Here is a 17,042-nt window from a genome sequence, read left to right as displayed (position 1 = left end):
AGGAAGACCCAGAACTTGTTACGGGGACATTTCTTATTGACAATAAATCTGCTTACGTTTTATTTGATTCGGGTGCGAATAGAAGCTATATGAGTAGAGATTTTTGTGCTAAATTAAGTTGTCCATTGACGCCATTGGATAGTAAATTTTTACTCGAATTAGCAAACGGTAAATTAATTTCAGCAGATTATATATGCCGGAATCGAGAAATTAAACTGGGTAGCGAAATATTTAAGATTGATTTGATACCAGTAGAGTTAGGGAATTTTGATGTAATAGTTGGCATGAACTGGCTGAAGGAGATGAAAGCAGAGATCGTATGTTACAAAAATGCAATTCGCATTGTACGAGAAGAAAGAGAACCCTTAATGGTGTACGGAGAAAAGGGAAACATGAAGCTACATCTTATTAGTAATTTAAAGGCACAAAAACTAATAAGAAAAGGTTGCTATGCTGTTCTAGCACACGTCGAGAAAGTACAAACTGAAGAAAAGAGCATCAATGATGTTCCCGTCGCAAAAGAAGTTCCCGATGTATTTCCGAAAGAATTACCGGGACTACCTCCACATCGATCTGTTGAATTTCAAATAGATCTTGTACCAGGAGCTGCACCAATAGCTCGTGCTCCTTACAGACTCGTACCCAGCGAGATGAAAGAACTGCAAAGCCAACTACAAGAACTATTAGAACGTGGCTTTATTCGACCAAGCACATCACCATGGGGAGCTCCTGTTTTGTTTGTCAAGAAGAAGGATGGTACATTTAGGTTTTGTATTGACTACAGAGAGTTGAATAAACTTACCATCAAAAACCATTATCCACTGCCGAGAATTGACGACTTATTTGATCAACTACAAGGCTCGTCGGTTTATTCGAAAATCGATTTATGTTCTGGATATCATCAAATGCGAGTAAAGGAGGATGATATTCCAAAAACTACTTTTAGGATGCGTTATGGTCATTACGAGTTTATGGTTATGCCGTTTGGATTGACTAACGCACCAGCTGTATTCATGGACCTTATGAACCGAGTGTGTGGGCCATATCTTGACAAGTTTGTCATTGTTTTCATCGATGACATACTTATTTACTCAAAGAATGATCAAGAGCACGAAGAACATTTGAGAAAAGTGCTAGAAGTATTGAGGAAAGAAAAACTGTACGCTAAGTTTTCAAAGTGTGCATTTTGGTTGGAAAAAGTTCAATTCCTCGGTCACATAGTGAACAAAGAAGGTATCCAGGTGGACCCGGCAATGATCGAAACCGTTGAAAAGTGGGAACCCCAAAAACTCCGAAGCATATACGTCAATTGTTAGGATTGGCTGGTTACTACAGAAGATTCATCCAAGATTTCTCCAAAATAGCAAAACCCTTGACTGCATTAACGCATAAAGGGAAGAAATTTGAATGGAAGGATGAACAAGAGAAGGCGTTTCAGTTATTGAAGAAAAAGCTAACTACGGCACCTATATTGTCATTGCCTGAAGGGAATGATGATTTTGTGATTTATTGTGACGCATCAAAGCAAGGTCTCGGTTGTGTATTAATGCAACGAACGAAGGTGATTGCTTATGCGTCTAGACAATTGAAGATTCACGAGCAAAATTATACGACTCGCGATTTGGAATTGGGTGCTATTGTTTTTGCATTAAAGACTTGGAGGCATTATTTATATGGGGTCAAAAGTATTATATATACCGACCACAAAAGTCTCCAACATATATTTAATCAGAAGCAACTGAATATGAGACAACGCAGGTGGATTGAACTATTGATTGATTATGATTTTGAGATTCGATTCCACCCGGGAAAGGCGAATGTGGTAGCTGACGCTTTGAGTAGAAAGGACAGAGAACCTATACGGGTAAAAGCTATGAATATAATTATTCGTACTAACCTTACTACTCAAATAAAGGAGGTGCAATAGGGAGTTGAAAAGAAGGAAAGTTGAAGAATGAGATACCCAAAGGATCAGAGAAACATCTTAATATTCGGGAAGACGGAACCCAATATATGGCTGATAGAATTTGGGTACCAAGGTTTGGAGATGTGAGAGAAATGGTACTTGAGGAAGCACATAAAACCAGATATTCAATACATCCCGGAGCGGGGAAGATGTATAAAGATCTCAAGAAACACTTTTGGTGGTCGGGTATGAAAGCCGATATTACTAAATATGTAGGAGAATGTTTGACGTGTTCTAAGGTCAAAGCTGAACATCAGAAACCATCAGGACTACTACAACAACCTGAAATCTCAGAATGGAAATGGGAAAATATTACCATGGATTTCATTACTAAATTGCCAAGGACTGCAAGTGATTATGATACTATTTGGGTAATAGTTGATCGTCTCACCTAGTCAGCACACTTCCTGCCAATGAGAGAAGATGACAAAATGGAGAAGTTGGCGCGATTGTATTTGAAGGAGGTTGTCTCCAGACATGGAATACCCGTCTCTATTATCTCTGATAGGGATGGTAGATTTGTTTCAAGGTTCTGGCAGACGTTACAACAAGCATTGGGGACTCGTCTAGGCATGAGTACTGCCTATCATCCACAAACTGATGGGCAGAGTGAAAGGACGATACAAACGCTTGAAGACATGCTACGAGCATGTGTTATCAATTTCGGAAACAGTTGGGATCGACACCTACCGTTAGCAGAATTTTCCTACAACAACAGTTATCATTCTAGTATTGAGATGGCGCCATTTGAGGCACTTTATGGTAGAAAGTGCAGGTTTCTAATTTGTTGGAATGAAGTGGGGATAGACAGATTACGGGTCCGGAGATAATACAAGAAACTACCGAGAAAATCATCCAAATTCAACAACGATTGAAAACCGCCCAGAGTCGACAAAATAGCTACGCAGATAGTAAAAGAAAAGATATAGAGTTTGAAATTAGAGAAATGGTCATGCTTAAGGTTTCACCTTGGAAAGGCGTTGTTCGATTTGGTAAACGGGGGAAACTAAATCCAAGGTACATTGGACCATTTAAGATTATAGATCGTGTCGGACCAGTAGCTTACCAACTGGAGCTACCTCAACAACTCGCGGCTGTACATAACACTTTCCACGTCTCGAATTTGAAGAAATGTTTTGCTAAAGAAGATCTCACTATTCCATTGGACGAAATCCAAATCAATGAAAAACTTCAATTCATTGAAGCACCCGTCGAAATAATGGATCGTGAGGTTAAGAGACTTAAGCAAAACAAGATACCGATTGTTAAGGTTCGATGGAATGCTCGTAGAGGACCCGAGTTCACCTAGGAGCGTGAAGATTAGATGAAGAAGAAATACCCACATCTATTTCCAGAAGATTCGTCAACACCTTCAACAGCTTAAAATTTCGGGACGAAATTTATTTAACGGGTAGGTACTGTAGTGACCCGAACTTTTCCATGTTTATATATATTAATTGAGATTGATATTTACATGACTAAATGTTTCCAACGTGTTAAGCAATCAAACTTGTTAAGACTTGATTAAATGAAATAAGTTTCATATAGACAATTGATCACCCAAGTTGACCGGCGATTCACGAACGTTACAAATTTGTAAAAACTACATGTTGTGGTATATATAGACATATATATATATGGTTGACATGAGATTATGATGAGTAAGTATCTCACTAAGTATATTAACAATGTGTGATATACATAAGAAATGAGATTACTAAGTTAAGAAACTCGAAATGATATATATAACGATTATCGTTATGATAACGTCTACTAAATACATATGTATCATATTAAGATATTCATACACTATATTTAACATGATAAAATGATATTTAAATATATCATTAAGTGTGTTAACAATGAACTACATATGTAAAAACAAGACTACTAACTCAAGAATTACGAAACGAGACTTATATGTAACGATTATCGTTGTAACGATATTTTAATGTATATATCATATTAAGAGATATTCATACATAATAATATCATGATAACATAATAATTTAACATCTCATTTGATATAATAAATATTAGGTTAACAACATTAATTGAGATCGTTAACTTAAAGGTTTCAAAACAACACTTACATGTAACGACTAACGAAGACTTAACGACTCCATTAGAATGTATATACATGTTGTGTTTTGATATGTATTCTTACACTTTTGAAAGAATTCAATACACATATCAAAGTACTTCTAATTAACAAAAATGTTTACAATTACATCCTCGTTCAGTTTCATCAACAATTCTACTCGTATGCACCCGTATTCGTACTCGTACAATACACAGCTTTTAGATGTATGTACTATTGGTATATACAATCCAATGATCAGCTCTTAGCAGCCCATGTGAGTCACCTAACACATGTGGGAATCATCATTTGGCAACTAGCATGAAATATCTCATAAAATTACAAAAATATTAGTAATCATTCATGACTTATTTACATGAAAACAAAATTACATATCCTTTATATCTAATCCATATACCAACGACCAAAAACACCTACAAACACTTTCATTCTTCAATTTTCTTCATCTAATTGATCTCTCTCAAGTTCCATCTTCAAGTTCTAAGTGTTCTTCATAAATTCCATAAGTATAGTTTCATAAAAATCAAGAATACTTCCAAGTTTGCAAGTCTACTTCCAAGCTTTCTAATCTATTCCAAGTAATCATCTAAGATCAAGGAAACTTTGTTATTTATAGTAGGTTATCTTTCTAATTCAAGGTAATATTCATATTCAAACTTTGATTCAATTTCTACAACTATAACAATCTTATTTCGAGTGAAAATCTTACTTGAACTGTTTTCGTGTCATGATTCTGCTTCAAGAACTTTCAAGCCATCCAAGGATCCTTTGAAGCTAGATCCATTTTTCTCATTTCCGGTAGTTTTATCCAGAAAAATTGAGGTAGTAATGATGTTCATAACATCATTCAATTCATACATATAAAGCTATCTTATTCGAAGGTTTAAACTTGTAATCACTAGAACATAGTTTAGTTAATTCTAAACTTGTTCGCAAACAAAAGTTAATCCTTCTAACTTGACTTTTAAAATCAACTAAACAAATGTTCTATATCTATATGATATGCTAACTTAATGATTTAAAACCTGGAAACACGATGAACACCATAAAATCGGATATACGCCGTCGTAGTGAAACCGGGGGCTGTTTTGGTTTGGATAATTAAAAACTATGATAAACTTTGATTTAAAAGTTGTTCTTCTGGGAAAATTATTTTTCATATGAACATGAAACTATATCCAAAAATCTTGGTTAAACTCAAAGTGAAAGTATGTTTTTCAAAATGGTCATCAAGATGTCGTTCTTTCAACGAAAATGACTACCTCTTTAGTAATTGACATGTAACATAAATTTCCGACTATAAACCTATACTTTTTATGTTTGGATTCTTAAATTAGAGTTCAATATGAAACCATAGCAATTTGATTCACTCAAAACGGATTTAAAATGAAGAAGTTATGGGTAAAACAAGATTGGATATTTTTGATATTTTTAGCTACGAGAAATGTTTAACAAATCTATACAAATCATATCCTAGCTAACTTATATTGTATTATACATGTATTCTAATATATTATGTAATCTTGGGATACCATAGATACGTATGCAAATGTTTTGACATATCATATCGACCCATGTATATATATTATTTGAAACAACCATAGACACTCTATATGCAGTAATGTTGGAGTTAGCTATACAGGGTTGAGGTTGATTCCAAAAATATATATACTTTGATTTGTGATCTAGCATGAGACGTGTATACACTGGGTCGTGGATTGATTCAAGATAATATATATCGATTTATTTCTGTACATCTAACTGTGGACAACTAGTTGTAGGTTATTAACGAGGACAGCTGACTTAATACACTCAAATCTTTAAAACATAATAAAAATGGTTGTAATTATATTTTGATCATACTTTGATATATTTGTACATATTTGTATAGGTTCGTGAATCGATCCGTGGCCAAGTCTTATTTCCGAGGAAGGAAATATCTGTGAAAGTGAGTTATAGTCCTACTTTTAAAATCTAATATTTTTGGGATGAGAATACATGCAGGTTTTATAAATGATTTACAAAATAGACACAAGTACGTGAAACTAAATTCTATGGTTGAATTATCGAAATCGAATATGCCCCTTTTTATTAAGTCTGGTAATCTAAGAATTAGGGAACAGACACCCTAATTGACGCGAATCCTAAAGATAGATCTATTGGGCCTAACAAACCCCATCCAAAGTACCGGATGCTTTAGTACTTCGAAATTTATATCATATCCGAAGGGTGTCCAGGAATGATGGGGATATTCTTATATATGCATCTTGTTAATGTGGGTTACCAGGTGTTCACCATATGAATGATTTTTATCTCTATGTATGGGATGTGTATTGAAATATGAAATCTTGTGATCTATTGTTACAATTTGATATATATAGGTTAAACCTATAACTCACCAACATTTTTATTGACGTTTAAAGCATTGTTATTCTCAGGTGAATACTAAGAGCTTTCGCTGTTGCATACTAAAATAAGGACAAGATTTGGAGTCCATGTTTGTATGATATTGTGTAAAAACTGCATTCAAGAAATATATGTCGATGTAATATATTTCTATTGTAAACCATTATGTAATGGTCATGTGTAAACAGTATATTTTAGATTATCATTATTTGATAATCTATGTAATGCTTTTAAAACCTTTATTGATAAAATAAAGGTTATGGTTGTTTTAAAAATGAATGCAGTCTTTGAAAAACGTCTCATATAGAGGTCAAAACCTCGCAACGAAATCAATTAATATGGAACGTTTATAATCAATATGAACGGGATATTTCAGAATCAATCCACGACCCAGTGTATACAAGTCTCAGGCTAGATCACAACTCAAAGTATATATATTATTTTGGAATCAACCTCAACCCTGTATAGCTAACTCTAACATTACTGCATATAGAGTGTCTATGGTTATTCCCAAATAATATATATAGATGGGTCGATATGATATGTCAAAACATTGTATACGTGTCTATGGTATTTCCAAGATTACATAATATATATTAGAATACAAGTATAATACAATATAAATTAAAACAATATAAATTAGTTAAGTTATGATTTGTATAGATTTGTTACAAATTTTACGTAGCTACAACAAGCAAAATTATCCAATCTTGTTTTACCCGTAACTTCTTCGTTTTAAATCCGTTTTGAGTGATTCAAGTTGCTATGGTTTCATAATGAACTGAAAATTATGAAACTAAACAGAAAAAGTATAAGTTTATAGTTAGAAATACAGGTTACAAGTCAATATTGTAAGAGGTAATCATTTCAGTCGAAAGAACGACGTCTTGATGACCATTTTGAAAAACATACTTCTACTTTGAGTTTAACCATGATTTTTGGATATAGTTTCGTGTTAATAAGAAAAATCATTTTCCCAGAAGAACAACTTTTAAATCAAAGTTTATCATAGTTTTTAATTATCAAACCCAAAACAGCCCGCGATTTTACTACGACGGCGTATGTCCGGTTTTACGGTGTTCTTCGTGTTTCCAGGTTTTAAATCATTAAGTTAGCATATTATATAGATATAGAAAATGTGTTTAGTTGATAATAAATGATCTAGCTTCAAAGAATCTTGGATGGCTTGAAAGTTCTTGAAGTAGAATCATGACACGAAAACAAGTTCAAGTAAGATTATCACTCGAATTAAGATAGTTTATAGTTATAGAAATCGAATCAAAGTTTGGATATGAATATTACCTTGAATAAGAAAGATAACCTACTGTAAATAATAAAGGTTTTTTGATCTTAGATGATTACTTGGAATGGATTTGCAAGATTGAAAGTAAACTAGCAAACTTGAAAGGATTTTCGAAGTGTTCTTGAAGTGTTCTTTCTATGATGATTATAGCTTGATTCTTGAAGTAATTTTTGATGAAGATGATGATTAGTTTACTGGAAATTTCGTTCCTAAGAGAGTGTGTGTGTTTAGAGAGAGTTAGAAAGAGAATTGGAAGTGAAATAGATTGAGTGGTGAGTGGTGAGTGGTGAGTGGTTAGTGGGGTAAAAAGGAGTTCTAGTTAGTTGACTAGTTCATGGTAGAAGTTAAATTTGATTAGTCATGCATGACATAATCAAGAGTGAAATCTCATGCTAGTTCCTATTGGTATATACCCATAGTAAGTACGTCTAGAAGCTGTGTATAATACGGGTACGAATACTGAATGACTACGAGTAGAATTGTTGATGAAAATGAATGAGGATGTAATTGTAAGCACTTTTGTTAAGTAGAAGTACTTTTATATGTGTCTTGAAGTCTTTCAAAAGTGTATGAATACATCTTAAAACACTACATGTATATGCATTTTAACTGAGTCGTTAAGTCATCGTTAGTCGTTACATGTAGGTGTTGTTTTGAAACCTTTAAGTTAACGATCATGTTAAATGTAATTAATCCATTGTTATTATACTTAAATGAGATGTTCAATTGTTATGTTAACATGAAAATATGATGTATGAATATATCTTAATATCATATATATGTGTTTAAATACAATTACAACGATAATCGTTACATATATATATATTGTTTCGAATTTCTTAAGTTTGTAGCCTCATCTTAATTGTGTAGTTCATTGTTAATACACTTAATGATATAATTAATTATCATTTTATCATGTTAAATATAGTGTAACAATGTCTTAATATGATACATATGTATTTAGTAAGACGTTGTTATAACGATAATCGTTATATATATCGTTTCGAGTTTCTTAACTTAGTAGTCTCATTTTTATGTATATAACTCATTGTTAATATATCTAGTGAGATACTTACTTATCATGATATCATGTTAACTATATATATATATATATATATATATATATATCCATATATATATCATCATATAGTTTTTACAAGTTTTAACGTTCGTGAATCGCCGGTCAACTTGGGTGGTCAATTGTCTACATGAAACCTATTTCAATTAATCAAGTCTTAACAAGTTTGATTACTTAACATGTTGAAAACATTTAATCATGTAAATATCAACTTTATTTAATATATATATATATATATATATATATATATATATATATATATATATATTAACATGGAAAAGTTCGGGTCACAACACAAATTGCCCTTGTATGGTTTTAATTAGTGATTTTAATAATTATATGTTTATAATTATTTGCGTATTTGGTTAAGACCAGTTTGTGACAAGGGTCACAGAACAGGTTTGTTTATTTAAATTGGACTTCGTTTGGGTCACCAGACTACGTACGAAAGATATCAGATAACTGGTAAATACCCGTGTGTGATGGGGTATTGTGTTTAACACTAATATATAAGCTTTGAGTCAGCTTTTTCTCTCATTTTCTTGAAAGTTCTAATTACAACCCGTACTTGTTTATCTCCTTCACAAACCCTAATCCAATCTAAGTGATAAATTGAATCAAGAGGCTTTAGTGACTGATTTCTAGCACCCTTGTGATCATCTAATCAGGTTTGTTTGCTTGAATTCGTGCTTTAATTTTTAGAAATTGGGTTTTGAGTATAAATGATTTTCTGATAAACTTGATGCTTGAATCTTGCTTATTGATGTTAGTTAAGCTTATTAGATGCTCAATATATGTTGTTTGTATACTATATGAGCTTTGTGGACTGTTAATCGATCATAAACATCTTCAATTGGGGATTAATCTAGAATTTGTACAAAACTGTGTTCTTGAGGGTTTTGTTGAATTCTTGCTTAAATCTTGCTTAGAAGTGTTTGTTAATGTTGTTGGATGCTTGATAATCGATCTATATATGTTAGATAAGTTTCGTGGACCTTAAATTGACCAAAAATAGATCGAAATCTTCATTTTGGTATCAAAATCGGTCCAAACAGCGTCCTAGTGCTGATGAATAGCACCCGTGCGGTTGCAGGGTGCAACCGTACAGTTGCAGGTGTTTTTGGGCGGTTGCAGGTGCAACCGTACGGTTGCAAGTGCATCCGTGCGGTTGCGTCTGGTCATCTTTTTCTGAAATTTGTTTTGGGCATAACTTTTAAACCGTAACTTCGTTTTTGATGAATCAAATATCGTTGGAATCATAATGAAGAGTACTTTACAATGGTAAACTTTTAAGAAGTTAAATAAAACTTTATTTTGGTCATACAAAGGGGTTTTAGCGTATATGTCTGTTATATGACGTTAGTGAATGGAATTAGGTTGTAGACTTATCCAATGATGATTATAAGATGTTATGACTTGGTTTAATGTTGTGATAGAGTATGTGTATATGTATATAAGTGTATATATGTGTGTATGTGTGGATATATGTATATATATATATATATGGGTGTGTGTGTATGTATATATATACACATTGTGATTGTGATATTGCTAGTATTTGGAATATGATTTACTAACTTGTGAGTATTGTTTTCAGGTAATATAGATGAGGAGAAGACTCGGTGATATTAGACTACAGAGTGATGCCGGTATCGGTGAGTGGGACTAACTGGAGTATATAGTATAGAGTAGCATATTATATTATGATTGACATGCTTGTTAGATATATTTGCTACTATGGTTAGTTAGTATGTTGTGATGACTGTATGTTAGTTGATGCTTGTCTGCTGGAGCCCAGTGCGTCCCTATTGTGTGGTAGCCTCGGTTGGAGAGATCAACCTGCGGGTTGGGTTCCTCTGTGGTAGCCTAGACAGTCGTGGTGTATATATGTGTGAATGACGCGTCTGTCGCGTGTGAATTATATATATACAACACGGTGGTGGAGGAACTTCTGATAAACCTCAGTCCGATCAACTGGTGGTTAATGGTTTGGCCGAGCCGCCAGGGTCTCTGTAGACGGCATTTGGTGATGTTTATGTGTTAGACTATGTGAGATGATTAGTATGACGGTTCTTGTATACTATTACCTATAGTTAGTTGCATTCACTTAGCTTCGTGCTAATCCCCCATATCTTCCCTGCAGGTTGACTGTTGCATACTTAATAGATTCTAGGGAGACGGAATGTTGGGAGATATGTTTGACTAGTCGAAACTCTGATGTCGCGTCTTTTCTATTAAAGTTATATTTACGTTTTAATATAACACCCGGTCATTTATTTATTAACGTGTTTATCATTAAATGGATTGTATATATATACATGTTTATATTATGTATTTGTTAAATTGGTCTTCCGCTGTATTTAAAAAAAAAAAATCTGGGGTGTTATAAGATTAGTTGTCCACATGCTTAATTTCATACACTAACGAGTTGAAGACAACATGTGGGGTCCTAGAAACCCATTATTTAAAATATTTTATTTGGCACCACTAATATGACCCTATTTAATTTTAAAATTGTTGGTTCTTTTTAAAAGAAAACATAATTTCTTTAGAAAAAAATTTACAAAGTACCACTCAAATTGTATAGAACCTCATAACATTTTGATCCTAAAATAGCCACTAATTCCATAACATACAATAAAATTCGGTTTTTGTTTTCCTTGGCTCATTTTCTGATCTTCTTCCAGACATCGTTTGTAAACACGTTCATCAGTTCCGTCTTCTCTTCGTCTAAATACATAATATTCAAAAAACCAACGATACTTCTTTTTGGAGCATTTCCTTCAAGTTTGATAGATCAAAGTCACTAATTTCGAAGTCGTTAGTTATCATTTTCGTTCCCCTAACGTATAACTTCCAGTTAACCGTTTATTCACCTCCGAAATGTACATGGAAGGAAATACGATTCGGAGCCACGAAGTTGTAGAGTGATATTTAAAAAAATGGAATAAATGTTGCACAACTGTAAAGAGAAATGATTGAAATGTGTAAGTTTTGTGTAAAAAATGTGAAGAATTGCAGTTATTCTTGTAAGGATAAATTGTGTTATTTTATTTTTAATATTAAAATTTATTTAGAATATATTTAAAATTAAATGATGGAGCCGTTGTGAAATCAAATTGCAACATATATATGTTATTCATCATTCAAACACCACCACATACACAATCACGCTCCTATCATTTATGTGATGCTCCCATCGCGCCGGTCACAATTAAGTTCCATCATGACGCATAATGGCTTTATGATGGCACGATGGTGGTGATTTTTAGGCAATCACGTGCGTTAAATAGAGTCTCGGGGAAGTACTCTGTATTAGCCCATTTTTAACCTTGATGAGCGTGTTGACGTGATACTGGGTGGGCGTGGGGTGCTTGATGGGCGTGCTGGTAAACTAGTAAATAATGGGTGACGTGCTGAGTAGCGAGTTGATGGGTAGGGGTGGAGTATTTTTTATTTCTATTTCATTTTTCTTGATTTTAATTTTAATTTTGTTTAATTAGGTATATTATTATTTTTTAATTATAAAAAAATTAATTTAATAAATCACACAACTTAATATTAATACTACAATATGATTACAATAATTAAAAAGTAATAAAAATAGAAGATTATAATAAAAATTCATTAATAATACATAATAATAATTTTTGTGCGTATATTCGTTGAATGTGCAGTTAGTTTCCGTAGATACTCTTTTTAATACAAATCAATAACACACAAATAAAAGTTGTCTAAACACATTAATAATGTTTGCTCACTCATAGGCAAATATTTGTCAAACATATCACCCGATGTACCGTAAGTTAACTGGCGTAACGCATATGTTAACACCTATTTCCTTATGAGGTAAGGCTTATTGTGTTAGCACAATACTAGAAGTGATCTAGCTAAAGGTGGGGGAGTGTTGCCGATTTATTTTTACCCTCGGGAAATAATCCCTGCAGACCCGGTTCACAAGTATAGAAACTTGTGGGGTGTCTTAATCAATCTTTTGTCCGCTGAGCGCTGAGCTACTAGCCGGATGACTTCTAGTGAGAGAAAGTACTGTGAGAGAGAGAAAGGTGAAGTCTCTGCTCACAAGTTGTCAGAATGTCTGAATGTGGAAAATGACGACCCAGTGGGTCTATTTATAGTGACAGATCCACCGGATTGTTCGGGGACACGTGTCAGATGATGATACGCTCTGTTATTCGTGATCCGAAGATTGCACTGAATGTGGCGCTCTTCGGCCAGGGCTTAAGCGCTAGGCGGCCTTCAGTGCTTATGCATGACGGAAGCAGCCTGTACAGCGGAGAACGCTTGACGGATAGTTTCACAAAAACTATTATTCTCAGTGTTTCTGATGCTAATTTCATGCGATCATTATGCCTTTATGCGTGTATACGATAGGATACACCAGCAGACGTGCACTTTTGATAGATATTAAAACTTTGATGACCAACAGCGTCGTATTTTTGTTTAAAAAATGCAAAGTGCGCGGGCAAAGAATTAATAGAGCATTCACATATACCTGTTATGGTACGTATGAATAATTGCGGTTGCATTCGAAAACGTCTTTTAAATTTATGATCAGGAAACGTAGGATTATCAGAAAAAATAGTCGTTACATAGACGTTGTGCCGCACCTTGGCGATCCCTATTAAGATACATTCGGGTTGCTCGTGGAGGTCTCGACTTGAGCCTTCATCAGATGATCGGTCTAGCTCTTCAGTGCACGAACACATAACATTTAATAATAATTCTTCGTCCAAAAAATCATCGGTCGACAATAGCTAAATAAACATCCATTTGGATTAACGTTTTGTGAAAAAGGTTGAAAGAATTTATAAAATGAGAGATCCGAAAGTATGAAATATATAAGGTTGATTTTGTTGTATTTATAGATGAATTTAAAGTTTTTATTTATTTATTTATTAAACTTAAATAAAATATAACATTAATATATTATATCCGTTAGAATTTTTAGCCAACCAATGAAGGCCACGTGTACATGTACACTACGAACCTCTCCGTGTTGACATCTAGCACGCTGGCTCCATTACCCCAGCACGTCGCGTTAGCCGCGTGCTAACGGCGTGCTAACGGCGTGTTGGGTGTACATCCTCTCTAGCGCAGGCGCGATAAAGAGGGTCTTAGATTACCATTTGTTTAAAAATATATATAATAGCCAAAATGAATGAATTGTACGTTTTTGATATCATAATTAAGTCAGCAATTTTGTCATTTAGTAATTTTTTCCCTTTTTATTTTAAGAAAGTAATATATATATAATAGCCAACATGAATAAATAGTACATTCCTGACTTCATCACGAAGTCAGTAATTTTGTCATTTAATGACTTTTTCCATTTTTTTTTAAGAAAATTTGTTTTGTCGGCCTAAATTTTTTGATCCAACGGAGTGGGGCAATCGGCCCCTTCCTAGTTTGTTTAAAGACCGACAAGTTAGTAGAATTTTGAGAAAACAAAATCTTGAAGGATGTAAATGTAAATACTGAATAAATACAGTTAAATCCAATTATATCGCTTTCTTTTGCATTTCTTCTCATATCATCTCTCTCTACATCCCTTCCTTCCATTTCCCCTTCTTTAACCATTTCGCCGCCGACGCCACGTCACCTCATCATTTTCACCTCACCTTTTTAGGATCATACATCTCGTTGACTACCTTTTCAATTTGTTTATGGAATAACTAATTAAACTACTTTCTTCCAATAACAACAACCACCATGAATCTATGGAACACCGATGATAACGCCATGATGGACGCTTTCATGAGCTCTGATATGACGTCGTTTTGGGGTAATCCAACAACTCCCGTCGCAGCTCCATCATCCGCTTCAACTTCCTCTATCCCTATCGAACCGCAACCGATTAATCAAGACACTTTACAACAGCGTCTCCAGGCGTTAATTGACAACGCCAGTGATTCCTGGACTTATGCTATTTTCTGGCAATCGTCTATTGTAGATTACACCAGTCCGTTGATGTTAGGTTGGGGTGACGGATACTACAAGGGAGAAATAAACAAATTGAAAACGACACCTACACCTTCCGTTACTTCTTTAGCTGAACAAGAGCACCGGAAAAAAGTGTTACGCGAGCTAAACTCGTTGATTTCCGGTACTCAAGCGCCGGAAAACGACGCCGTTGACGAAGAAGTGACGGATACGGAGTGGTTTTTTCTTATATCGATGACGCACTCGTTTGTTAACGGTAACGGATTAGCAGGTCAATCGATGTTTAGTAATCAACCGGTTTGGATTACTGGGCGGGAAAAGTTGTTAGCGTCACTCTGTGAACGTGCGCGTCAAGGTCAGGGTTTCGGATTACAAACGATTGTATGTATTCCGTCTACTAACGGCGTCGTTGAATTAGGTTCAACTGAATTAATTTATCAAAGCTCAGATCTAACGAAACAGGTTAAAGTTCTATTTAATTTTAATAATAATAGCAGTATTCCCGATTTATCGAATCAGGATCATGATCAGAGAGCTGGAGCGGATATAGATCCGGATCCGGATCCAGATCCGTCGTCGATTTGGCTTACGGATCCGGTATCTTCGTCTGCTGCTACCGTCACAACGGTAGATACTGCCGTTCCGAGTGTGATTCCGTTAAATAAGCAAATCTCGAATGAAAACCCTAGCTCGAGCTCGTTGACTGAACATCCGAGTTCTGCGATTCATACTTCAAATCGTCAATCCGTACAAAATCCTCAAAATCAAAGGTTGTTTGGCAGTAGAGAGTTGAATTTCGCGGAATTCGGATCTTATGAGGGAGGTACTGGTGGAAGAAATGGGAATCATTCGAATTCGTGCAAACCGGAATCGGTTGAATTGTTGAATTTTGGTGATGGTAAAAAAAGTTCTGCAAATAATGGGACGATATTTTCGGGGGAGGATAATAGTAAGAAGAAGAAGTCTCCTAGTTTACGAGGGATTAACGAAGAAGGAATGTTGTCGTTTAGTTCCGGGATGGTTGTTCCGCCGTCCGAAAACACGAAATCGGCTGCAGATTTCGAGCAGTCGGATGTAGAGCCGTCGATTGGTAGGGAGGCCGAGAGTCGGTTAATGGTGGAACCCGAGAAGAAACCGCGAAAACGAGGGAGAAAACCGGCTAACGGACGTGAAGAACCGTTGAATCACGTTGAAGCTGAAAGGCAAAGAAGAGAGAAACTGAACCAGAAATTTTACACTCTTCGAGCTGTGGTCCCGAATGTTTCGAAAATGGACAAAGCGTCACTACTTGGTGACGCTATTTCGTACATTAACGACATCAAGTTAAAGCTTCAAGAGGCCGAGACAGAGAAGGAAGAATTGGGAGCTCAACTTGATGCAATGAAGAAAGAGTTGTTAACTAAAGATTCGAGGCAATCGTCTTCATCAACCGTTTCACCACCGGATGATCCTAAAGTACCTAATTCAAGAAACCCGAAAATAACTGATTTGGAAATAGATGTTAAGATCATCGGTTGGGACGCTATGATTAGGATCCAATGTAACAAGAAAAACCACCCGGCTGCACACCTAATGGCAGCATTAAGAGAACTGGACCTCGACGTGCACCATGCTAGTGTATCGGTGGTTAACGAATTAATGATGCAACAAGCGACTGTTAAAATGGGCAGTCGATTTTACACACAAGACCAGCTTCGATTAGCATTGACGAATATGATTTCGGAACCTAGGTAAGTTCATCAATCAATCCTCAAGGGTAATTTTGTAAATTACCAAGAAGCAGGAGTTTGGTGTAACATAGTATATTTTTGCTTGTGGCTTAAAGTTATGTTGTTAGTAATTGACATTCATCTAAGTACCTGTTGTTATATCAATCTTAATCTTTGGTTTTACATGTTGGCTGTTGTATATATTCTTCGAAAGGCTAATTTTGCCTGTTTCCAATATGTGAAAATCAGAGATTATTAGGAATAATACTTGGTGAAATTTGCATTTTTCATCCATTTGAACTGAATCTTGCAGATTGTTCATTTTCTTGTAAGATTTTGTCACCCTGTGTCTAATTGGCAGCTCAATAGCTCATTGAGCCAGGGCCGGCTAAGGCTATGGACGAAGCGGGCGACGGCCCGGGGCATCACGCGGTTAGGGGTACCATTTCAAAAAAAATTATTAATACCCATAGTTTAAACCACATAAAAATATATGTTTGCGTAACTGTTCGGGGGCA

General features: G+C 34.9%; 1 protein-coding gene across 1 annotated transcript; it reads left to right on the top strand.

The window, feature by feature from the left end:
* The first annotated feature begins 14,416 nt into the window (after positions 1-14,416).
* Positions 14,417-16,789, top strand: LOC139856010 (transcription factor MYC2-like). Its single transcript, XM_071845248.1, has one exon. The coding sequence runs from the start codon at positions 14,585-14,587 to the stop codon at positions 16,547-16,549; it is 1,965 nt and encodes a 654-aa protein (XP_071701349.1). The 5' UTR covers positions 14,417-14,584; the 3' UTR covers positions 16,550-16,789.
* Positions 16,790-17,042: the final 253 nt, after the last annotated feature.

Source organism: Rutidosis leptorrhynchoides, chromosome 6, assembly GCF_046630445.1.
Source record: "Rutidosis leptorrhynchoides isolate AG116_Rl617_1_P2 chromosome 6, CSIRO_AGI_Rlap_v1, whole genome shotgun sequence".
Lineage (NCBI taxonomy): Eukaryota > Viridiplantae > Streptophyta > Magnoliopsida > Asterales > Asteraceae > Rutidosis > Rutidosis leptorrhynchoides.
The sequence above is the reverse complement of the archived record's forward strand: the minus strand, read 5'-3'. Positions and strand labels throughout refer to the sequence as shown.

What these genes read in the sequence shown, in the direction of transcription:
- LOC139856010 (XM_071845248.1), top strand. Translation starts at nt 14,585, where the DNA reads ATGAATCTATGGAACACCGATGATAACGCCATGATGGACGCTTTCATG.